The sequence below is a fragment of the Melozone crissalis genome, unplaced genomic scaffold (genome assembly GCF_028551555.1).
Source record: "Melozone crissalis strain CALT ecotype California unplaced genomic scaffold, PUWL_Pcris_2 ptg000018l_1, whole genome shotgun sequence".
In the NCBI taxonomy this organism is placed as follows: Eukaryota; Metazoa; Chordata; class Aves; order Passeriformes; family Passerellidae; genus Melozone; species Melozone crissalis.
The window spans coordinates 26,645,417-26,670,434 of NW_026535796.1; the positions used below are offsets into that span (position 1 = coordinate 26,645,417).

At 38.7% G+C, this 25,018-nt stretch overlaps 1 protein-coding gene across 5 annotated transcripts in view; it reads left to right on the plus strand.

The window, feature by feature from the left end:
- The window catches only part of MEIS2 (Meis homeobox 2), a 173,605-nt gene that overhangs the window by 41,005 nt on the left and 107,582 nt on the right, over positions 1-25,018 (plus strand). For all 5 annotated transcript variants that reach the window (XM_054275086.1, XM_054275085.1, XM_054275084.1 and 2 more), the window contains exon 8: positions 11,429-11,574. In XM_054275086.1, the coding sequence (XP_054131061.1) occupies positions 11,429-11,574 (146 nt within the window). The remainder of the gene's footprint in view (positions 1-11,428; positions 11,575-25,018) is intronic.

Genomic DNA, 25,018 nt, shown 5'->3' on the forward strand with positions numbered 1-25,018 from the left:
AATAACTCACTCAAATGGTGCAAAGTCAGCCAGTTCTTAATTTTTTATCTCCTCAAGAGTGCATTCAGTGACTTTATCACTGAGAAGAATGACTCCCCTGCCTAGTGTGATCAAGATCTGGAAATTTGTTGCATCAGCACATTTAGCCTGGACTGCTACTTGATTGGTGTGGCTTATATTTGATCTTATGGCAGACAGGTCAGCTCGCTGGCTGGCTAGGTGAACCTAGGTCCAGAGGGAAACTCCGTTTTACCCATCTGAACCTGAAGGAAGGGAAGTCTCTTAACTTGCCAGGCTTTTCTTTGGGGTCCCTACATGTAGGCAACACTAACTCCTTTGAAATAGAAAGTGGGGTGATGTAAGCTCTCTGGACCCCAACTTGTGAGGCTCTTCCCTAAAAAGAGCTCATGGACACAAATTAGTTCTAGGAAGACTTTGTAGACACTTCATATTTGTGTTTTATAATATTTTCTGTAAAAGTGAAAGACTTGAAATTACAGGTTATGAGCAAAAAGGCAATGCATCAGGTGTCGGAGTGAGTGTCTGTGCTTTTGAGTTTTGCGCTGTGAACTTTTTAAAAAATAGAGTTAAACAACTTGGTACCCTGTGGTTTTGCTATTTTTATGCTTCCTCATTTTCTAAATCCACTTCATTGAAACTTTTGTCAAAAGCTTTTTCCCCTGTTTCTATGGAATTATGTGCATGTCAATACTTTCAATCACTTAAAGCGGCCCAAAGCATCTTATGGAACAGTTTGGCTGCAGAGAGAGGTGGCCATAGCCATTCCTTCTTTTTTGCTTGCTTTTTAATCATATTATCCTGATTAAAAAATCAGTAAAATTATACAATGGAAAAAAAAATTGCTTGTCTGCCTTTCTGATATCATAAAGATATCTGTCAGGGACTATGAGCTGTAGCTCCCTTGTGCTTGCTCTTTTTGTCCATCTACTGAACTTCAAAGGAAAGAAACATTTCAGGCCTTTCCAGTAACCACTTATAAGCAGCTAATATGTACAGCACGTGAGTTGTAGATGGTTTACAGTTTACGTTTACGAGACTTCTTGGAGGAAAAGACTTCTGAAAAATGGTACCCACAAAAATAAAGACGGGCAGGTCCAAAGCACGCAGTTGTCATCTGGAGAATGATTCACGAGTGGGAGCGAGACTTGATTGAGTCCTTTGTTTTGGGCGCCAAGTAGCACATCACTTATAAAGAGTATTAGTTGTGTTTCCAAATACAGAACACCCTATATTTAAAGTACGGGCTTTAAATTAAACCTGCAAGAGCAGACTGTCAGTGTTCCCACGTAACCCTTCGCATTCTGGCGTTTTCCAGACTGCCAGCCAAATGAACACTTTAGGAGGAGGTGCATATATATGTCTGCAGCACCCAGCGGGTTAATCCACCCTACTGTGCATAGGTGTTGGAGCTCTTATGGTATGTAAGACTTGCCAAGTTTGGAGATGTTTTGTACTTTTAAATTTTTTTCTGAACTATGCATTCACAGCAAGCATCTCTTCTTATGCTGTTCAAGAGTTTGTGAATGCATATCAAGACAGTACTTTCATTTGTTTTATGTAAAACACACATTTGTGTACATTTTATCATCAGAAAAAGTTTTTATGGTTCATTTTGAGACCTTTCTACTAAAACATCTTTTTTTTTTTTTTTTTTTTTAAGCATTTAGCCATCCTCCATTTTTTGAAAATACATTTTAAAATAGATAAATGTGCATTTTGGACTTGTGGCCTAACAAGTGTCCTTTTCAGTAATTGGAGCTTTTAACTTAGTATCTCTCAGGAATAACTGTCTGTTACATTTCTAGTCCTTTTTTTTTTAATGATGAAAAAATCTTTTCCATGTGTACCCATATGGAACATTTCAGCAAGTGCTTTCTTAATAACTAAACAGCCCTGAAAAAAAAGATTTCTAGTGTGGACAGTACTTGGACTTTTGCTGTACTAGTGGGCATCATTTTAGGGGCTGTCTCCTGGACAAGCAGTTGTTGACAAACAGCATAGGGTCTAAGGGGAAGACATTAAAGACGTGCAAGACATTAAAATAAAATAAAAAATAGTTTATAACTACTTTTAGCAACTCTAAGGAAAATTGAGATGCTATGATTGCTATTTTCCTTTTAAAAAAACCAGTCATTTTTGCTCTTAAAGAAACTACATTAATGATTTAATGAAGAATGGTGCAGGATGTTAGTCATCATCTACTTTTAAGTTCTCACATTCTGCTATATATAAACAACTGCAAAATAGTAAAGGTTAAATATTGATGAACTACAACTGAACTTAATTACTTCAAATGCAGGTAGAATTTTAATTGAACTTAGCTATTTTGCCCACATTTTATATTATTCGAATGATAAAAGTAACAGCATAACAAATAAAAAAAAGCTACTTAGAACAAAATATAGCTCTTTAATGTATAGCTTTATACAGTTGATTGAGAAAACGAAAAACATTATCCCAGAACTAAAAAAGGAAAATAGTCTCTTAAAGGAGATGTGCTTTCAACAAAAGAAAAATATTTTTTTTGTCTCCTGATTTCTTTAATGACTTGTTATTGTTGCCTCAGCTGTAGCCAGTCTGCAGCTGGTATTCTTAACAGAATTACTATGAGAATGCCAAAAATACTTATCTAAAAATATATTTAAAAAACATTTAAAAAGAATGCCACTAAAACTGCAGCACAAGGACACTTTGTATGGCAGTTTTTGGTAGGATGAAAAATTTAAACAGAATAACAGCTGTTTACATTCACACTGCAAAGTAGTTACTGAAGCATATAGAATTCTTAAACCTACTTTAATAATGCTTTCCTTCAGCCTGGATACCAAAAACTGGGAGTACACTTACCACCTTGTACTGAGGTGGGGAGGGTGGGAATTGAAGTTAAAACCATGTAGAAAAAAGTCTATTGAACACTTTCCTGGTGAGGGACAATGTAAGTTTCACTTTTAAATAGAAGAATATAATAAATCAGCGTAAACCACATGTTTTAATGAGTGTATCTCCTCTGGAATTGTGCAGTGCTTGCAATTCTCTGTGACCAAGACATGGATTTGGTCTTAGACTTCTTACTCAGGCAAAACTGCCACTGACATTAATGATAATTTTGCTTGAATAGAACAAAGTACTTGATGGGAGTTGTGCCAGCATGAGGGGTGCGAGATTAGGATAAACGTGCAAAAAAGTACAACTTCAAATGGCTGTACCTTTGACTTCTACAGCTAGCATTTCCTCCAACTACAAGGATCTTAATTATAACATTTTCTGGTTCAAAGATTAACATTTAGCATTCTGGGAAAGACTTTCTGGACTTTAGTAACCTGATCAGCACGGTCTCCTTTTGGTCTCTGCCTCTTTCTGGTTCTTTGTATTGCAGGGGAGATGATAGTATCTGGCACATTCCTCGGATGTCTTGAAGATAGCAGCCTTCTGTGTTTGGGTCTGAAAGATTGTGAACTCTGTGTTAGCAGAAATGCCACACAGGGGAGGTGAATAGAACATTAAAAAAAGCTTTAGCTTTAGGTACTGCAGCGCAAGCAGAGTTGAATTTGAGAGCTGGGACTTAAGTGGACATTTGTCCCTGCTTTCTTCCTTAATAAAATCTGAGTGTTAACTATGGGTAAGGGCATTTGAGAGATCACTAAAAATGAATCATTGAGTGCCCAGAAGAGCTTTATTATGATATACTACGGAGAACTTCAGAATATACCTAGTACTTTTTAAGTGGTTATCAGATACATGTAGGAGTTACTATTATGGAAGTGAATTATTTTGTCCTTTGCTGCAGAAGCAAAATAATTTGCCAAATTAAAATGTCAAAATAAAACTCATCAAAAGCTGGATCTGTGTGGTCCTTTCTGGCCCTGTGCTCCCATCCAATTTTCTTTTGCCCCATGAAAAGCTATTGAGTAAAAAATCACAAGCACCAACCAGCAACGTTTGTTGTGTTTGTGTATGTGTAGTCCATTTTGAAAAAGCCTGATGCCATACTAAATCTGGGGGAAAAAAAATCTCAGTGCAGAAATCCTGACTGGCCAAATTGGTTTTTAAAAAATTACCAAATTTTTAAAATCCCCAGACTGATATCAGGTTCCAGTACTGAGTTCTTGTAGGAAGAGGCAAGAGAGGTTGCTTAGTTCAGTTTGTTTGCCTCAGAAGCAATCAGATAGAAGGAATTATTCTGCTCCCGAAGTTCTGCATAAGTGTTGCCACTGCCCAGTTAACCAGTGTGAAAATACCATGGAAAATAAATTATTAAACTATACTGTTATTACTAACTTGCCAGTTCCAGAGAAACAAATGCAGCCACATTTACATATGTGTCCATCTGTCTGTTTTTACACTTTATGTCTTCAACCAGTGGGTGAAATTGTTTTAATCCAAGCTGCAGTCTATTTTTTTTTTAATTTGTTTTTTCCCCCTGCTGATATTTTTCTCTGTGTGTATGTTATTTGTAGATGGACATGCATATTCTTGACAGTAGCTAGTCCTTAATTGCCCCTTTAAGTAACCTAATCTATCTGGCCATGGTAGTTTTAACTGGAGTATGCAGCAGAGTTCTCCATGGATAATTTTCGTTAGTTAGCAGATTGTTACCATCTCAATGTTGCTGAAATCCCTAATCTCAGGTCAGCGTGAAGCTGCAGTGGTTACAATCCTGTTGCCTGATGCAGTGTGAATGGAAGTGCTTTCTGTCAGAAACATGTGGTCTCTTCAGTGGAGAGCCTGCGTAAATCCTGTGTAAATAGAGGGAGGCTAACAAAGGATGAGCCCCTGCAGCTCAGAGCATTTGGAGCCATTTGGAGGCTGAATTTGCTAAATGCTGCTTATACCGCCTGAAAAGTTGAAGAGAAAGGAGCATAAAATCCCTTCTTTTTTCTCTTTCTGCTCCTACCCTGGGGGGAGGGTGTTAAGGGCCAGGGAAGCCTGAGGTAAGCCTATGAAGACTGTTTTTTCAGTGCTCTTTTGAGTGTGAAAAAGGTGGCATGGGTCACTGTCCCCTCTTTAATGTCGGAAAACCCACACAGTTAGTAAATGTTGCATGTAAACTAAAGCATTTCATCCCTTCTCCTGCACTCCACGGCAGTGGGCCATGAACTAGTCACTTGAAAATCGCAGAAAAATTTCACTTCAACATGTCTGGACAGTTTAGCACAGCAGGAACGTAAGAGAGATCAGTAATTAGCAGGTTGCTTTACTGTTGTTCCCCTTGTCTGCATTGGAACACTTTTTTCACCTGATGAGAAAAAATGTTGGATTGCAATGAACGAACCACGAACCTCCTGGCTGTATAAAGGAGCTTAACATATAAACTGGGGTTTATTAATTTTCTCTTATATAAGCTACGAAAATAGATTTTTGACGTTTGACAGAATTTCTAAGGTTTCTCAATTCACTTTACAAATAAACATGAACGAAACACAGACAATTAAGGACACAAAAAGGCCAGTCTTTTTCTTAATTTTGGACAGAAAAATAGTAAAAGGGGAAATGTGAAACTTAAAAGTTCTGAAAATAATTTTGAAAGACTTAGATCACTGATTTTATAGCATGCATGGCTATAATAAGAGCTGAAATGTCATTCAACATGTACATCATTCCTACTTTGAATAAATAATAAAACATTTGTGAATTTCTTTTTGCAAATAAGATATGTTAGTGACTCTAGACAGGTGCCTATCCAGAAACAGAAAATAAACAATTTTCATTCTGTCTCTTGCAAATACACTTTATATACAAGATACTGTGCAAGTCCTTAAGCCTTTAACACATATTGCCAGATGGCAATAGGGACTTGCTCCTGAATGGCAAACTATGCTAAGTTGTAATTAGATTACATAGAATAGCTTTGTATGTGGGGTCTGATAGCATCTTAAGTTTTCTTCCTATTTGAATTTGCAATAATTATTAATTCATACATGTCATCTTTACATTATCAGCCCAGTGGAATTGCTGGGTTTTATTCTGGAAAGGAAAAGAAGAGCTTGAGACGAGGCCAGGTCTTTGTGACCTTCTAGAAGGGCAACAGGACAACGTCTTCTGTAGGAAGAGAAATGGTAGTGGTATATGTCTGAAATTTTCTCCTGTTCTCTCTAGTGCACCAGTGTCCAACCTTTCTTTCTGTCCAAGATGCTCTCTGAACCATAGAACAGGGAACCACGAAGCATGTGTTTGGTGTCTCAGAGACACCAGGGCAGAGAATGCAGTGGTCTGATCACAGCAGCTCACCTGTGGACACTCCACTCCAGGAAGAAGTGACCATGCAGGTCAGCACAGGCTCAGTGTGCCTGTAAGGCCCCTGAACAGCTTCTGATGGCTCCTTTCCTCCTGGAGTAAAGTAATTTAGCAAAACCAGCACAGGTACTGGCAGAGCAGTGCCAATGATGGCCCAGCTCTAAGCTGGGTTGCCCACCTGGACTGTTTGTGATTTTCAAAGTCCCATACTTGCCAGTCATAACCTGCCTTAGTTTCCCTGGGCAAGAAATGCAGGAGATAAGTATGGCTCCTGTGGGGTGAGGAAACTTAACTTCCTGGAACAGGGATCATTAAGAGGAAGAGAAAGAAAAAAACAATCCACAGCCAGGACTTCATTCAAAGATCTGTGATCTACTGGAGCTGTAAGGCTAAAAGCCTGATAATTTTAAGCGGATGGAATGAAGATAAGGATTCTCCTGAAGGGTCTTTGATTCTGGAGCTGACCTTCTCTCTCTGTTAGTCTTCCTTTAAGTGCATACTATCTTATCTTCAAAAACATCTTCAAACAGTTCTCTCCAGCTTTTTGGCAGTGATAATTAACCAGATTTTAAAGATTTTTCTCTGGTGGTGATATGGATTGTATTACTAAGCTGAATGTCCTTATTAATAATGGTTTGCATAATTTATGTGTCTAGATGGACACATTAGAAGTACAAATAAATAATTGCAAGTTGTGAATATAGGCTGCATGCAGATTTTCTTCTTTGTTTTGCATTTATATCTACATATTCCACTCCATCAAAATGTTAGTCTGGAATATTAGAGCAGTTCACTTAAGATCAGCATAGTGCACTGCAGCTTTCCTTTAAAGAATCCTTTAACTTGCTTTTCGTACTGCATCCACTATTTTTAGAAAAATGGTGAAGTGGCTTGTCTTCCCCCGAGTTTAGATACTCCTGCTGTTCTCTCTTTTGCTTTAGTGTGACAAACCTTAAAGCTGTAAGGGACCTCTGATGATGAAGAAGCTCAAACACTGAGTTCTGAAATGTACTTTTCCAGAAATCACTTTTTTAACTGCTCTACTTGCTATGATGGTAATAGAAACTATTTCTAGAATTTGAATCTGGACTGTTACCAGGCTTCTGTGCTTTGGCCTGACTGGGTCATCCTTTTCAGTTATCATCTTGATGGATTGTGAATTTGCTATTCATCCTGTTCACAAGTGGTAAAAGGACAAGATGGGCTACTTCTAAACTTGCTTCATCTGTTGCTGGGTTTTTACTCTGTGAAGAACACAATGACTAGGGTTGAGATAATACTGGTAGTGTGGGAGACTAACAAAGAAAAATTCATTGATACAATAAGGTTGGACAGGCTTCACATAGGACTGGTCTCTGTTTCTCAAAAAGTCCTTGGCTATGTCAACACTGGGCTTTGCAAGCTTATCTGTCCAAGGAAATCAGCTTGCAGCAAACTGGAATTCTGGTGCAATGGAAACCCTGCTATGACTGCTTATTTGATATTTTTTAAAGAAGAGGTAATATCCTTTGCTTTCAATGCAAAGGAATTCAGCTTGTGGAAGGAAACCCTCAGCACACACTGATAGTGCCTGAGCATAGAGCAGTGTGGAAGCCCCAACTTCCCTCAGTGTAAAGCAGACTTGTGTCTTCAGCATCCTCAGCAAACTCTTCCCCTAGAGGAGAAGGTCTTTAAGGAACCCCGGGTGGGTCCCTTTGCAAGGTTTCTTGTAAACTCTTTCCATCTTTTATAGGGGTTATTGAGACTATTACACAGCATTGCTATAATCTTAAACTAGCTGGGTAAAAAGCCTAATTCTCTGCTGGCTCGAAACAGGCCTAGTCATTGACACCTCCACAAAGAGAGTGCCACTTAAGAATTCTCCACCTTCCTGCAACACCGACAGGGTTTTGCAATCATGCGTACTCTTTGCACAAGATAAATGAGTGAACAGTATGGGAAGCAGGAGAAAATCACCCTTAATTTTTTTGGTTCTGTGTGAAAGAGAGAGAGAGTGGACCAAAATCCAAACCTTAATTTCTTCTCTAGAAAATTGGAATAACTATGCTTGTATAATTGCCATTGCCATAGAACTGGATTTTACTCTACTCTTCTTACAAATTACATCTAAGCCAGGATATGAGTGGTTCATATAAGCAGAATCTCTTGTAATGATGATTTAAATTATTTAAATTTTGATTCCTTCATACAGTAGTGAAAAATATAGTTAATCCAGTCTGCCATAAAGTGACTATCATATCTGTTCATTTTATTTCGCTTTTGATATTTTACTTGACTCCATTTAAAGCAACTGACATTTATTTGGAAAAAGAAATCTAGGACCAGAAGTAAATAATTTCATCTTGGAAAAGACTGTTATGGCCTTTTTCTATGATTTCTTCTCACTAGAAGCTGCATCCACTAAATAGAGTGGTTGTAGTCCTGTTAAAGATATGACATTACAGATTAACAGGCCTGTCGTACACCAGTAGGAACAAATCTTGCTGCATTTTTCTTCTGATATCATTTGGAGTTACAATATTTGAATTTTCTTTTGTGAGGTTATGGAACAGATTAGGGAAGCACCAACTCTTATGATTTCAACTGCTGATTAGGATGGGAAGGCAATGAGAGCTTTAGCTGAACTTTTCTTTCTTGGGCTGCTATGAGCTTTTTCAAACCAGGGTATTAACAACCTCATCAAAAAGTCCAAACAGTGATATAGGGTGTGGGAGACTCCTGCTGAGGATGCTCACAAATAGGAGAGTATATGCAGACAGACAGGAATTTGTCCATAGGGAGAGTGAACTGGTGTTTCTGTGGTTTGAAAGGATGGTGCAGCGCAGAAGTTTTACAGCTCCACACATCCTGTGCATACACACATTACTTTTACATAAAGAGACAAAGATATCTTTATCCGCACGACAGACAGACAAACAGACTGACTGACTTCAAACTTGCACTTTCAGTAGAGATTTTTCCCCCCCATCTCCGGGTACTGCTTTTCAAAATTGCCTGAGGCTACAGTACAGCACCTCAGATCCCCAAGGCCCATTGCCTGGCTCCTAATAGCCACTCTCCATCTGTGTCACATGAACAGCTGATGAGATAGCTCCAGTGTCTGTATTTTGGAGAGCATATCCACCCAGGTTAAAATGCTGGGGTTGCCAAGGAGCAGTCAGAAGCCATTAGTGTTTGTGAGAATTTGCCTTGCAGCAGTTCCTTGGCATAGTGGAAAGTGTGTGTGCGTGTGTGTGTGCGCGCGCACGCGTGGCTGTGAGAGAGGGGTAGGGTGGAATACGTGGGGGGGAAGAAGGCAGCAGAAAGGAGTGCTTTCTAAATAACTGATATATTGCAAAAGCAAACAGTTGGTTACAGTGTTCAGAGCTTCCATAATCTCTTCAACTACCTTACTGTGGTTTGACTCTCCTTTCTCTATCGTTAATAGAAGAGAAAAAAAAAAAAGGCACAAGAAACACAGCAGCGACTTCAGGGTCTTGCTCTGGTGTTTGGGCAGATGGAAAGGAGCTGCTCTGCCTTGGGGCAGGGTGGTTGTAATGAAGTGGCCTGTCAGTCTGTAAATAGTGAGGGTCATCTCTTCCATGTGATGGAGGGTATCACATTGCAGTGAAAATGGAAATGTCAATAAAATTAATCTGCCAGCTCTTTGCTGTGGCTTTTTCTGTCTCTTCAGTCCAAAAGGGTCGGTTTTTCAGAGGGGACACAGTACAAGAAGGGTGATCTGGCATGGGAGGGAAGATGGAGCTGAAATGCAAGTTTTGAAGCAAATGGACTGTATGTAGCAGCAATGTATTTCGTTTAGTAGCACTACAGATCTAGACGAGGCTATAGGAATTAGCTCATGAATCTATAGCATTCCTCAGGAAGCTATGGAGCGTCTAGCTCAGGCTACATTGAGCACAGAGTTTATTGTTTTAGGCTTTCTTGGACAAGGTTTTTACTTAGCATGGGATTTATGGCATTTACTGCTAATGAATGTCTATTCTTAAATTACAAAAACCACCGTCTCAGCACAATTCCCAGATGTCCTTCCAGGACCTCGGCTTCTTAAACACCAGCAGGGAGCATAAACTCTCCACTTCTCTGTTTTCCTCTTTCGTGTGGCTCCGGGCTAATGATGTGTAAGGAAAACACAGCAATCTATAAAGTCTCAGTGCTGTCCCAGTATTCTTCATTTATTTTGCATTTGATTATGCCACAAGTCGGATCTTGTTTCTTTCCTTTTTTTAAAGTTATTAGTTCAAATATTAATGTAGGAATATGGCATATATTGCTGCTCTTGATTGATGCCTTCCCAAAAACAGGAAGACGTGCTCGTATGAATTTTAAGAAAGTAGGGGTCCTGCAATGCCTTGCCAGAAGAGTTTTTCAGATACATAATTTAGATGCCCTCCAGGCAGGCTTTCAAGGCATTTTTGCTGGAGGGCAAGAAAAAATAACTATGACTGTTAAAAGTAAATGATTTTTGCTAATGCACAATTAATGCCAGGGAAAAGCACAGAAGAGAAGGATGTTGATGGAAAGTTCTGATTAAGTGAGAGCTCTACCTTGATGTGCATCTTTTTATTTTAATGATAATAACCACTGATGCAGAGATGTAGAAGTTTTCATGTCATGCAAATGCTGTGTGCAGGGTCAGACTAGGTGTACGTGTTTGTGAGTGCGTGTGTATGTGTGCTGGGAGGTGATGGTGGCTGGGAGGGGCTCATCTGACAGTGTGTTATGTGCACTGAACAGTGACATGGTTACTGCCACCTCTGCAGAGGGCCTCGAATATATAGACTACAGAACATTTAACTTGATTACCTATACGTACATATTCAGAATGGTTGTAGGGATGCATTTACAGTAAATGGGTTTTCTTGTGGCAGGTTTTCCCACATTGAATCCCATAATTGAAAAAGAGCTACTGCACTATGTCAAGCACACAATTATAATTGAATTAATGATATATGCATGTGTGAAACACAAAATTAGTATTTGGAGAGACACGGTTTTCTAATTTTTACATATTTGCATCGGCATTCTTATATAATGAGAAACAGTATGTGCCTGATCTAACAAATAAAAACCCCCAAAACTGTGGTAGTGTTTTGGCAATTAATGGTATTTTTTGGCTTCTGTATTTGGTTCATTAAACATCTCCTCCTTCTTGTTTTTCTCTTTGTTGTAGGTGATGGTTTAGACAACAGTGTAGCCTCACCTGGTACAGGAGACGATGATGACCCAGACAAGGACAAAAAGCGTCAGAAGAAAAGAGGCATTTTCCCCAAAGTAGCAACAAATATCATGAGAGCGTGGCTTTTCCAGCATCTCACAGTAAGTGGTGACCAAAACCAAAATAAATTTCTATTCATATGCCTAATGAGGTTTATTCATTGCTATTAGAAATCAATTATCCCCATAATTTTTTGCCCATTATTAGGTCTCAGGATTCTCAAGATTTGTTGCTTTTTTTTATTAGATTTTTTTCCCTTAGGTTTTGGAATCATGACAAATCTGAAATCTATCTATCTATCTATCTATCTATCTAATCTCTATAGATGTATATATATACACACCCTATAGAAAGAAAAAGAGAGAGAGTACAGCGCCTTAGCATGGAACACCTTAGCATGGAACATTTTTGGCTTTGAACTATTCAAAATCTTCCTACAGCCAGCAAAAGGGGGATTCTTGCTTTAACATATATGAAGCTTGGACTTATGAATTCTTTATTGCTGGCCTCTGTTTACACAAACTTTGTATGTATGTGGTGAAAGAGAGAGCCCTGCTCTGTGTGAATGTGCTGACATACACTGTGGATGTTAGAGAAGTCAAAGCAGCAGCTTGCAACCTTGCCATTGTTACTTTTTTGTGAGGAAATAAAGAAGGCTTACAGATTCCCTGATTTTTCAGTTGTGTAACAGAGAGAATAAGCGCCTCTTTTGCTTCTCTTCAAGGCCATAAATATTAAAACCTAGCCATATTCACATTTGGGGGGAGAGAGATTAAATATGTGAAATAGCAGTGCTTTCCTTGGGCTTTTATTTGTCTGCTTGCTGTTGGTATTGTGTTGGTGTTCTGTTGACTATTATAGCTTCATTTAGGCATCAAAACACAATTCCACAGAAAACCTAGTAAGCCTAGTTTACTTCGTGTGGAAAATGATGGAAACTGGTAAAATTATCAATTTTCTTCTTTCTTGCACTTTGAAATTGTTTCTTACTGATAAGGCTTGAAATGCTAACTGTTATTAACTGCCTCGTCTTCTACCGAAGTTTTATAAATTTCCATGGTTTTATAAATTTCCTGCTGTTGGTTGCAGTGTAATGATTCTGGACCCGATTTATTTATGATAGAGACTATCGAACTGCTCTGCCAGCAGCACAGCTAAAGGGGGGAGAGATAGATTCGCATTTCTAAACCATCATTTTGATGTAAGGACATTAGTAGCAAACTAAGGTGCATTGATCTGGCCTGTGGGGTCAGGATTAGCTGGAATAGCCAGTGTCTCTGCTGGAGTAGTGGTTATTCCTGCCTCTCAGCTATGGCCATTTCAAAGGTCAGGTGCCCTGTACCCACTTGGCTCAGAGGAATTAGACAGAACATGAGTCTCTGGGCTGATTACTTAACCAAAGACAAAATAATGAGTCCTAAGCAAATACTGACTAATTGAAAGGGCTGTAAATCCATTACATATTGGTCAGGGATAATCAGGAGTATTTAATCACTTTTATCTATTCAGGAGCACTGAAGCTGCAACAGCAAAGCCCTGAACCTTGCCATGTGCTTATTATTCTCATCATTATCAAAATTACTTCACAGCTGTTCTTTGCTACATCACCTCAGCTGGAGATTTACTAACCTGTAAAATGTTTTTAATTTAGAAGTCGAGTGAGTGCGAGTGGAGCGTTTTTCGTTTAGCTGTAGGGTATCTTTCCACAAGTAGTACAGGCAGACAGCAAAAAGCAGGGCCACAAATAAACAAGTTTGATTTGTAGACACCTCCATGTTAACTGCATTTCCTCCTATGAAATTTGTGATATCAATTTTTTTTCCTTCCTGCCTTTCTTTCTTATGTGCTCCTTGAAAGCATTTGACACTTGCTTATTAAACAGTCAGCTGCCTCTTGCTTCTCTTGAGGAAAGTCCTTCTGGCTTTTTGAAATCCCTTTTCCTTTTTTCTATCCTCTCTCTCCTGACCCTCTCCATCCTGCATGAATTAAGGAAATTTGCCGTCACTGGTGAGGATGGCCTCACAAAAATCAGATTAAATGAACACAAAAAAGCCCCAAACCTTTTACCATCCAGGCTTTAATGAGTTTGCAGGTGTTGAAAGATTTACTGTGCTGTAATTCTCAGACCTGCAAACTGATAATGGAGACCCCTGACCAGTGCAATGTAAATTCAGAAAGATTCTTGCCATAAACACATGCAGGGAAGGAAGAAAACTCCTTTCTTTTAAAGATCTCACACTTTTTCTCAAATTAGCTTGTCCATTCAAAATGTTACTCTGGCTGAGCCAGAACAGGGGAATCTGTGATGTACAATTTTATTGTTTCAAGTAAATATCTTTACAATGACAGTCCATGATTCAATGTACATTCCTTCATTACTACTCTAACCTTATTTCAAATTGGTTTGTTCCTCTTTTGTGCTGTATGACCTGTTCTTGTATTACAATAATCCCCTGATGTACCCTTTTTTCTTTCTCTCTCTGTCTCTCTCTCTCTCTTTTTTTTTAAGAAACTAATTGAATTATCTCATTATTTTAATTTGTTAAGCAAATGTATTTTATGTCTCAGGATGTGTTCTTAAAGAAGGAGCTGCTTAGGCTTTGCCCCCTGAATGGGCCATTGGTACATTTTGACATTCATGCATTCATTAAGGAGAGGAACATAAAAGAGCTCTGGTTGTATTTTTTTTTTCAAACACCCAACCAGCATGGAGCAACTTTTCCATAAGCCACAGGGGTCTCTCTACATATGTTCTCAACTGCAAGCCATTGTCACCTATTCTGAATACCTCAAAAGGACAAATAAAAAACTAAAGGCCAACTGTAGCAATTGTTAGCTGTTAGTCTCAATATGACAAAAATCATTAACCTCTGATTTCCCTGGAAGGAGAGGCAGTGGCAGTCCATCTCTTCTGGCATGGATTAAATGTAGAAGCCCTTTAGACTGTCAAATTCCAAGAGAGTAACTCAGATGTGACCAATTGTATTTACTTATGATTTTAAATAAAATGCTATTTTTTTCCTGTATTCAATCAGTTTGCAAACTCCTAAGGCAGCCAATTTTAAAAATTGAATGGCCTAAGTGGCTTTTTTGAAGAGACAGGCACTTGAACTCTGATGTAGAATGAATGTGTCTGACAGGCTGTGTCTTTCAAAACAATTTCTAACCCCTATCACAGCTTCCATTTTGTAGTAACTTTAATTATATTTGAAATAGGATACACATGCATGTTTTTATTGATGGAAGTCAAATGCAAAGAGTAAGAGCTTCTGTCATGTTCTTGTTCACTTACTGAGCTCTGTCTTACATGTGGAATTACAACACTACCGGAAGATAAAAGATCTGAGGATGAATTGGTTGGAAATGTGTATGCTTTTTCTGGATAATATCCAGTGTTTAAGAAAGTAGAGGAAATCCTAGTCTGGTAGTATAATCTTTTCAATAGTACATAAAGATTATGACATCAGAAAGGTAAACCTGACATTAAGACTGTTTTTAGTCGAGTTCAAAGGTGGTTAAAGAAAAGAAACAGCAAGAAATCTGACCCAAGCTGAGAGTTTATTCATAGCTTTGGAAGACTCCTTTTCCTCTATGCTAAGGAGTTCTTAGTACACTCAATTAGCCTCTCAGACATCACTGCTTTCCTCCCTCAAGTGCTCCCCTATTTGCCCTGCAAAGAACATATTTGATCACAAAGTGAAAACAGGAAGTGCTCAAATGTATAGATACATTCAGCTTACACCAGTGCTGAAATTAGGATTTCTTACCAGCAACTGTAGAGCTGGTCCCCCTCCTCGCATGCCCTTTTGAGGGATGGAGGACCTTTAAAATATATATACATAATCAGAAGAGAGGAAAGTTATAGAGGAAGTAATTATACCACTCTATGGGCTTGTACCTCTGGTAGTTCATCCATTTCTGCAGCAGTGTGCCAAAGACTACATTTTTGCTACATTCAACATTTTTTCACCTTTTTTAACCGAGCTGGTAGAACAGAGTCTCAATTATGCTTTGACACTTACCTGGAGGGATGCCCTTTGTTAAAATTCTATTTTGGTTGGTTTTTTTGTTATAGTCTTTAAGAAGATGTGTATCATATCTAATAGTACCAAATTTACCGATGGTAGCTTGCAAACTAAAGCTTTCTTAATGAAAATGCCTAATTCCCATCTGATGGTATTTGGGATGTCTTCCCTAAAGTCAGAGGAGCTGAGCTATTTTTTCTGCTTTTTTTTGCTAGCTGAAGTTCTGTTTTCTAACTTTGAGCAATGTCATTTTAGCCTGATTTCCAGAATCTTCTGGCTGAAGATCTTGCTCTTTACACAGTTTACTGTAGAATACATCTTGGTTTTATCTGTTTCATTGTCAGGCTAGAATAAGTTCTCCTGGAAGGTGATAAAATGAACCAGCCACAGCTTTTGTACTTACCTGAATTAATTTTCTTAACTTGTTGCATTCAGGTGTCCAGATTGGATAATATGAATAGTCTCACTGAAACAGATTTTTTTTTCTGTACTTATGTGGGTGTATCTGACAATAAAATGTGTATATATCATATTTTGATGAATGGCTTATCAAGCCTTTTATACAGGGCAGCTATTTTATTTATTCATTAGATTTGATTCTAGAGATGAATGTCATCAACCAAAGCTAATCTTAGTGCAAGTGTTCAAGGAAGTTGAATCCAACCCACCTTCAAAAACATCTCCTTCCATATTTTATTTTAGTAATAATACCTTAAAGAAAGGTTACAAACATAGGTGGCTGTTGCACTCCACACTTTCACATCAAACTGCAGAAGAACAGCTTTACTGAGGTGTGATCTGGGAGAAGCATTCTTCACATTGTTGTTTTTTCCTCTACTTTAAAAAACCAAAACCAAACCCAAAAATACAACAGACCTCTGTCCAGTTAAAATGGCAAGAAGGCTGGGAGACTCCAGATGATACAGGAATGTGCAGTCATTCTAGTGAATTTTAGTGTGTGTGTTGGAGTGCATTGTAACATGCTATAGCCTCCAAGAGTACACACAGGAGGTGGACAATGTCCTCTGATTCTCTGTAAAACTACCTGCGCATGTGTTTGCGTGGCTGCCATCTCCACCTCAGGGCACCACGGGGTCAGAGAGCTGGAGGAGCCTAAGCTGCATTTTTATTCCAGGTCTGATTTTAGGCTGTGTGCTGTTTTCAGCAAGGTAAAAAGTTGCCTGCTGGTGTAGAACAGACCTCTTTGTACAAACACCACCCTGTTGGAAGCATGTCCTACGAAATAATATTGTGCTCATTTTTCAGCTGGAAAAACTTTTGTGAGGAGAGGTTAAATGACTTCACCCCCAGTGCTAAAGAAAAATCAGTGCCTGACTGCTAAACTCCCATGACCTGTGGTCATGCTGTCCTCAGGACAACAGAGCTGTGCCTCTTTGTACCCCAGAATTGCTCTGGTGTCTCCTCAGAAGGGCTTGTGGTGGCCATTAGCATTTGTAGTTATTGCAGAGCCCTGCCTAATGTCATCAGCATCCCCCTCCTGTCCTGCCTGTCTGCACCACCGTGTCACCAGCATGGGCAGAATAAACCCGGAAATCTTTCTCAAAATGACACTTCTGATCCCAGGCTGAAAGGTTTCATCCTCTGAGTGCTCCTAGTCCTCAGCCATGAAAGCACCCTGAAGAATTTGCAAGAGACCAAACATTCACATACCTTTTAAACACCACAATCTTAAAAGAAAATAGCTGAAATGGGATGGGGGTGGGGCTTTGTTTGTTTTAAAAATGGAATCTGAGATTAGATCTGACATTTCTACATCCACCCCCTACAGAAGAGGGAACCCAGGGTCATGGGGTGTGTGGGCCTCAAAAGCTAGCTTTGTCTGGGAGTGGTTAATCTAATCATTGTTACATAGACATCTGTTATTTCTTCTGAAAAATTGATGCTTTTGTGACACAATGATCCATCTATTTAGTACAACAGCCTGAGTAATTAAATTAAAAAAGGAATATTTTTGCGGAAGCATGTATTATAAAACTGCCATACCTCCTTGTACCAGTGAAAAGGCTGAGGAGAGGGAGTGGAAGATGGAGAGGGGCAGAGGGAGAGGAGTGCTTTAAGTCTCGCATTGTTTTCTGCTGGCTGGAGGAAAACATCTGTGAATTGTTTGAACTGAACCTTAGTAGGGACTGTCTGAATCTGTGTCATCTCTGTTTAATTTCAGGAAATGATGTCACAGCGCATTAAATAACAATGCTGCATGATTTATTTTTACTTGTACATGCTGTCCTAAGCATTTCAGTTACACGGCAGTGTTTCCAATTAAGTGCAAGCTTTCGGTTTTGAAAAATATACTCAGCAATGCTTTTTTGGGGGGGCACGGGGTATGGGGAGGCTGGGTTTTTTAGGGGGTCACCAAGGTTCAGGGCTGTCGGAGGGCTCTGGGCCCATTTGTCATGTGCTTATTTGTAGTTGGGACTGGATGTCAGCTCTCTCGTCACCCATGGCAACCTCCAGGACTGTGGGTTTGTTACAAAGCCTGTCTGGGGGAGAAAAAAACCTAAATATTCCGAACCGATCCGTCAAAAGACCTATTAGATAGTTATAGCCAGCCCTATGTACTGTAGCTTTTGCCTCGATCAAACTTTCTGCACTCCCCCTTCTTCTGCAGAAGAATAGAGGACATAAGTCAATTCTGTCTGCCATCTGTCGCCTCTCTCCCTGCTCCTCAAATTAAAGAGACAGTCCAAAATTTAAATAATCGGATACAATCACAGGAAGCCGGCCTGGAAATTATTACATGTGCAATTGGTTGAGGGTTTTTTTTTTACTTCTCATTTTATTTTGAAGAGGGGATCTTTATTGTGCTTCTTTGGAGATCAAAATATGTTGTGTGTTTCAGCTTCAAAAATAGCATGCTGAGAAATACTGGATTTGCAGTGTCACTGGGTTGTTTTCTAATAGGATTCCAAGTTATATATAGGGTGAAATTCACATACACACATACACACCCTCCCCAACCCCCAAAGAATCCCCAAATTGTGAATCCTGCAAGGGACAAGTGAATGAATCATACCACCCTTCCCCTCCAGCTCTCCTGTCCCTTTCATTGCCTTTCTGTCCCCAAATCCATGGCAGGCTGACGGGCTGCAGCAAAATCTTTTTTGGTGCAACTAGGACAATTTAAGCTGTTGAGTCTACCTAATGGGCCTCTTCTAGGCCTGCTATAAGAGTTTTTCACAGTACCCTGTCTGATATTAGCTAGTTATGCTTTACCTTTTCCTCTTCTTGTTTTCATCTTTATACCAGCCTGCCTGGATTTGCCTCCTCCTCATCAACAGGCAGCACAATGTGTCAGGGCTGCAGCAAGGTGAATTTCATTCATGTGACATGAGGTCAGCCGATGCCAAACCATCAGATAACGTGGCTAGATGCTACTTCCCAGTTTAATATTTTACCTGCCATTTTCAAACAGGGGGTTCCTGAGAACGGCAAAAAACATGTGCGTGGTTTAAACTGAGGTTTGATTAAAAAGCCTCTACTGAGCAAGCTGAATGTGGCCTAGCAAAAGATAGGATCAGCCACTGTTTTTCTCTGGTTGTTATTGTCAGATTACAAAGGTTTGCAGAGTCAGTATAGGAAGGAAAAAAAGAAGAAAAGAAAAGAAAAGAAAAGAAAAAAGAAAAAAAAAGAAAAGAAAAGAAAAGAAAAGAAAAGAAAAGAAAAGATAAGAAAAGAAAAGAAAAGAAAAGAAAAGAAGAAAAGAGAAAAGAAAAGAGAAAAGAAAAGAGAAAAGAAAAGAGAAAAGAAAAGAAAGACCAAAGTCCGATTAATTAATTCCTTAAAGTAATTGAAACAAGGAACTGATAGTGACAAGAATTCGTTTATATGGAGTTGTGGCTGCAAGGCTCACAAGGCAAAAAGTGGTTTAAGCAAAGCATATGTGAATGTAAAGTGCTTAAACACTTTTTTAATTCCAAAAACATTGCTCTAATAAATGTTGTGAACTGCACCTTTTGGAGATCAAGATCACAGTCAGCTAGAGGAGAGAAGTTTTTGGGGTGTCTTCAGGGCCCACTACCTAAAGCTGTTGTCATCAGAAAACTCATAGTTCCTCCCCCTCTCTGTAGTGTGAGCACATGATTATACATAGATATAACAGATATTTTTAGGGAAAATACAATTGCTGTTGTTTGTGCAGTGATATTACCTCACAGCTTTGCCTCAGGATATGTTTAAAACTTTCTTCTCAAGATTCATGAGCAGGACAGTTGGTTTCAAGGTAGTTTCCAGTAAAATTAAAGTTGTGTTGGGAAAAAAAAACCCCAAAAAACAAAAGCATGTTTCTGTCAACATTTCCACAACTGCAAAGAAATGGATGTGTCAATTCTTATTGCTGCCTAATGAAGAGAGTGGTTTGTGGCAGACAATATTACTCCTATTGTTGTGGAGTTTGCCTTGAGTTATGATACCTAGAATACCATGCATTACTTATTTTATAGTTGATTGGCAGCACTTGTTTGTAATATCTAAAGCAATCATTGGCATCTCTAAAGACTTACAGTTATCTTTAAACATAATGGCAATACAGTTTTCATGCTTTTATATTTGTAATTTTTTATTTTTAACTGCTATCCCCAAATCTGCCAAAACTAATTTCAGTTGTTTTGTCTGATACTGGATGATAGGCCATAAAGTGTTTTTTAAATCTTAGTTTTACCTTTTTATGATGGCATTTCAAAATATGTATTTTATTTGTAGCAGTTGACTACTTATGTCCATAAAATGTTTAACATTTCATGACATACTCTTACAATCTCAGGATAATAAATCTGAGTAGCTCAGTAAACAGAAGCAAATATTTTGGTTTAGTGTTTAAAAAAAATCTTCATGCATCAGGTTTTTTTAGTGCTGTAGAAATTTGACTGTCACCAGGATCAAGCTCTTATTTGGTCATTTCAAAGTGGGAACTTGATATTCTGAAGCGGATATACTGTGGAAATACCATCTGACTAAATTAGATAGCGATGGGAAAGTTCCTGTTCACTTTCTTAATATATACTAAATATGTGTAAGGAGTAGATTTTCGTAAGATCATGGCCTAGTCTAGATTACTTTAAGATTGTTATGTCAATTAAAAAAACTTTGAAGATTATGTAAGCTACATTGTTAGTTGATATGCTGTATATCTACATGGATCATTATAAAAGCAGTTATTTTTCCTCTCGGGTAAATTGAAAAATTAGGGTTTGAGTCTTTGTATTCAAATATTTGCAGATAATTCATAAATTAGTGACTAACAGTGTGTATCTCAGTCCTCCTTCCACTAATTCCAGTGGAACTCTGATCCCTTTGAAAAAGCCAGAAAAGATGTAGAAAAAGCCAGAAATCATAGTGGGAGACAGGCAGAAAAACACTTAGTAAGTGTTAAATGCTCTAGCCACTTTATCCAGGAATTACACTTAAAAACTCTTTCAGTGATTCCTATTTTATGATAGGAAGACAAATGTCTTTAGTGCTCAACTGTTTTCACATTCTCTTGTGACCCAAGTTTCAGTACTGTCCCCAGGATGGTGTAGCGCAAGGGAGCTCTGGCAGACCTGTGGAGTTTTCACTTCTCTTTCTAGCTGAGACCATGACAAGACACTGTGCCTTAGTTTCCCTGTTTAAACAGCATGGCACAATGATGATGGCTGCTTTTTGAAGTGCTTTTCGTATTTACAGATGGAAAACACGGCGTAAGGCCTGTGTCTTCTACTTTGCAACAGCTCAATTACGGAAAATTGCACTTCTGTTGTGGCTTTATCCTGCTGTTGAAAGAGCATGACAGTCATGCTGTGCTTGTACAAATACCTGAACTTCTGTAGACTAAAAGTTCAGGAGAATTTTATCTTTATGAAGGAGCATTTAATATATAATTAAGAGTGTTATATTTTTGCTGGTCTATGCTGTAGATGAAAGCATATGATTTCTGCAAGCTACTTCAGTGCAAGTGTCTTGGTCTTGTGTTAATTTTGTCAGGTCTTTTCCTGATGTGGTGATTACTGCATGTAAATGATATCAAATATCTTTCCCAGAAAGCACCAAGAGAAAGAACATTGAGTGCCAACTGCTGGCCAAGAGGCAACAGTGAGAGTAAAGGGAGTGTAGCAGCATTAACCAATGCATCTTTGTACTTCAAGAACTTGCTAGTGGATATTCCCCTCCTCAACAGTCTGGGAGTGTCCTGATGTGAAGTTGTACTTTGCCAGCTTTCCAACCAGTCCTGATCCTTTCTGCGGCCTCTTTTGACTCAGCCAGGTGCTTCCCACTTGTGCATCCCACTTGTGCTTAAAGGAGCAAACAGAAAACAGGAGGGTGACTTAGAGCCAAGAGTAAGGGGCTGAAGGGATATTGCAAAGTCCCTATTTCTTACTGGCAAGGCCCCTGCCTACTGAGGACCATGTACAGATAGCTGGCAGCTCTCTGGATAGTTCACAAATGGGCTGCTCAGGGTTATGGAGTGTGAATAGGGAGAAAGATCACATATGTGATAACAACAGGAATAGTCAGAAAAGTGATGTGTGTATATTTGAGGGAGTCAGCAAAGGAGTGTTGTATAGGAATAGTGGAACATATTAATTGCAAAGAAAGTTGGCTAATTTGAGGGATCAGTTCAAAATCTTAATGTTTAAACAGTGCTTAATTTCAGCCATAAAGGGTTATTCTGATTTTCAGATATAGAGTAGGAAATTAAACAGAAACAATATGTTAATTATTGTGAACAAAAAAATAGAGGGAGAATAATTTGATTCACTTCTCCTTTCCATCTTCTTTATTCTTTTGGTGGACCAATCCAAGAGTTGGGTTACTTGGTCTTGTCTGTTTTCAATTCAATTTCTTCCAGTTACACAGGGGAACTTTACTGCATGATCTAACATTGCTTAGGAAAGAGAGGTATTTCCTGAGTTGGTATGAACTTCTCTGTGGATGGTGGGATGAACTGCAGAGTTTTAGGATAATCCTAAGGATTCCACATTGTTTCACATAATATGTCCATTTACACCTCAAGTTTAAACAGCCTACAACCTATGAATGTGTTGTGTGGTGGCCATGAACTGCCAAGCAAATGCTTCTCACACCAAAAACCCCACTACTTTGTGCATATCTAACCAAAGCATTTGTAGACAATTTACTACTGTAATTAATCTTAGCTCTCCTGGCTGTTATGAACTTACATCCCACAATGCTCTTGGATGCAACCAACCTTCTGGGAAAAGGAGCTCTTGCCATTTTCTCTCCCTTTTATTTCCCAAAACTTGTCCATTTAGAAAGCAATAACGCTTTCAAACAAACCAGTGCAAAACAGTATGTGCAGCAGGAGAGTAAAATGTCTACAAATGCACAGGACTGTGGTGTTTTTCTAGAATGGGTACAAATAAACATAACTGTAGAGCTGTGATACTATCATGAGTTTGGCTCCTGGGGTCTGAATCCTGTTCAAAGCCCCAGCTGAAAAGATAAAATATTGCACTTTCCAATTCAGCAGTACACTAACATCCTCTACTGCATCCCAAACCGTCTCTGCAGCAAACTTCTTGCTGAGATGGAAAACTCTTTAAAACAAGGCCTGGGGACTCACGAGCTTTCTACTCAGTACCCTTTAGGCTCACTCCATGAAAAAGTATCTTGCCTAAAAGAGGCCAAATATCACACAACAGAGCTGGTGGGAAATTCAAACTGTTCTAAGCAAAGAAGTCAATAGAGCTGCTGTAGTGAAAGGTAATGTTCAGAGTGAGATCACCATGTTATGATCTCATGCTGAACATCGGGACAGGTTGGTTGGTTTTTTTTTTTGAGGATTATGAAACTAGCCTGAGGCCAGTCTGGGGAGAGTCTGAGAAAGATACAGAAGGATATTTGGAGAGCCTTGACTATCAGGGCCCTTATTCCCCAAAAAGGGTAACAGAGGCTGAAAAAAGATGAGAGAAATGGGAGCTGTATTGTTATTTCCAGTGCTCTTTCCATCCATCCCAAAACTACAAGATCTAGCCCTAGACAGAGAATGTGTATAGCAGTGAATAAGCACAGGTTACAAAGAGATAACAGGAGAAATTACTGAAGAAGAACAAAATACCTTGCAGGAATAATGGAATTCAGCAGCCAAACCCCAGTTGTTTAGACTGCAGAACAATCTGTGGAAGTGCCTTTGCTTAGCACTTTTAAAATTAGACTCCAAAAAAACAGTTGAAGGTATGCTGCTGAGAAACATCTTACATTCCTGGGCTTACACTAAAGTAGTCTTGCCTGAAGGTTTTCTCATATTTTCATGTTTTCTTATTAATGATTAAAAACTGAAAATATCTTGAAATTAGAGCTGTTTTCAAAAGGGAGCCTTCTCAAATTTGGCTTCCTTCAGATTTAAGTTTATGTTGTATTTGTTTCAACATTTTAATGACGTTTCATTTATCTGTCAGTGGAAAAATTATTGCAAAATTAACTTACAAAGTCAAACTAGAAACGGGCTTGAGACACAAATTGAAGAACTAAGCTTAAGAGAAATATTTAATTACTGTTCCTTCAGGCACTGGGAGTGGATGCTGAAGGTCAGCCAGGCTTGGGCTCTGTCAAACTGACAAAGAAAGAGGCTTTGTATTGAGAAACTTATGTAAAAAACACCTCCCTTTCGGATATTCAGAGGCAGAAACTCTCACAATACATACAGTGATCTTCATTCACAACTTGTGAAGTTTCAGCAATATCTGGGTAAGGTACAGGTCTGAAATCAACCTCTACCCAGCTTGGTCTTTCCCCAGTATATCTGACATCTTCTCCAACATTTGCTCTTTGAAACATCAGTCCAAAACACCAAAAGCTGTTTGAGCATTCAAAATACAAATGATGATTTTTAAAGCCATGGATCCAATGCAAATTTAATATAAAATGGAGTTGGCTATGGATTTCCACAGAAGTTTGAATGCCATAATGGGTGAAAAGCATAGCTTTTTCACCTGCTTTTCACTTACAGGCATTTATGGCAATTTGATGCCATGGTTCAAAACCAAAGCTTGGGCCCTCAGAGAGGCAGAATGACCGCAAGGAAATATTGACTGAGTGCCTGCTGTCTTCAGCTGCTGAATTTCACACACAGCTTTCCTCAAAAGTATCAGGAAGAAAGAGATTGTATTTTGAATTTAAAATGAAATTTTACTCTTGATCATTACTTTATAACAATGTAACTGTGGGGTTCCATGTTTGTCTCAATGCCTTCCAGATCAAATTAACTCTGTTTTCATGGTAGAAAAATGCTTTATTTTTTTTCCTCTTTTTTTATTTTTTCCTCCTTCATTGCCAGAATTAGAAATTTAGCCTTGGATCTCAGATCCAAGTCGGATTCTTTCTGGCTCATTTATTGGCAGTCACAAGGATTATACGATAACAGTAATGTTGCAATTACAATGGTAAAGCTATGCAATTACAATAATAAATAGACGATGGATTGGCCAGAAAAAAAGTCCAGTTTTCTTGCCTATAGCTAGACTGGCTTTCTGAAGAAAAATATCACAAACTTCTGTTATGGATT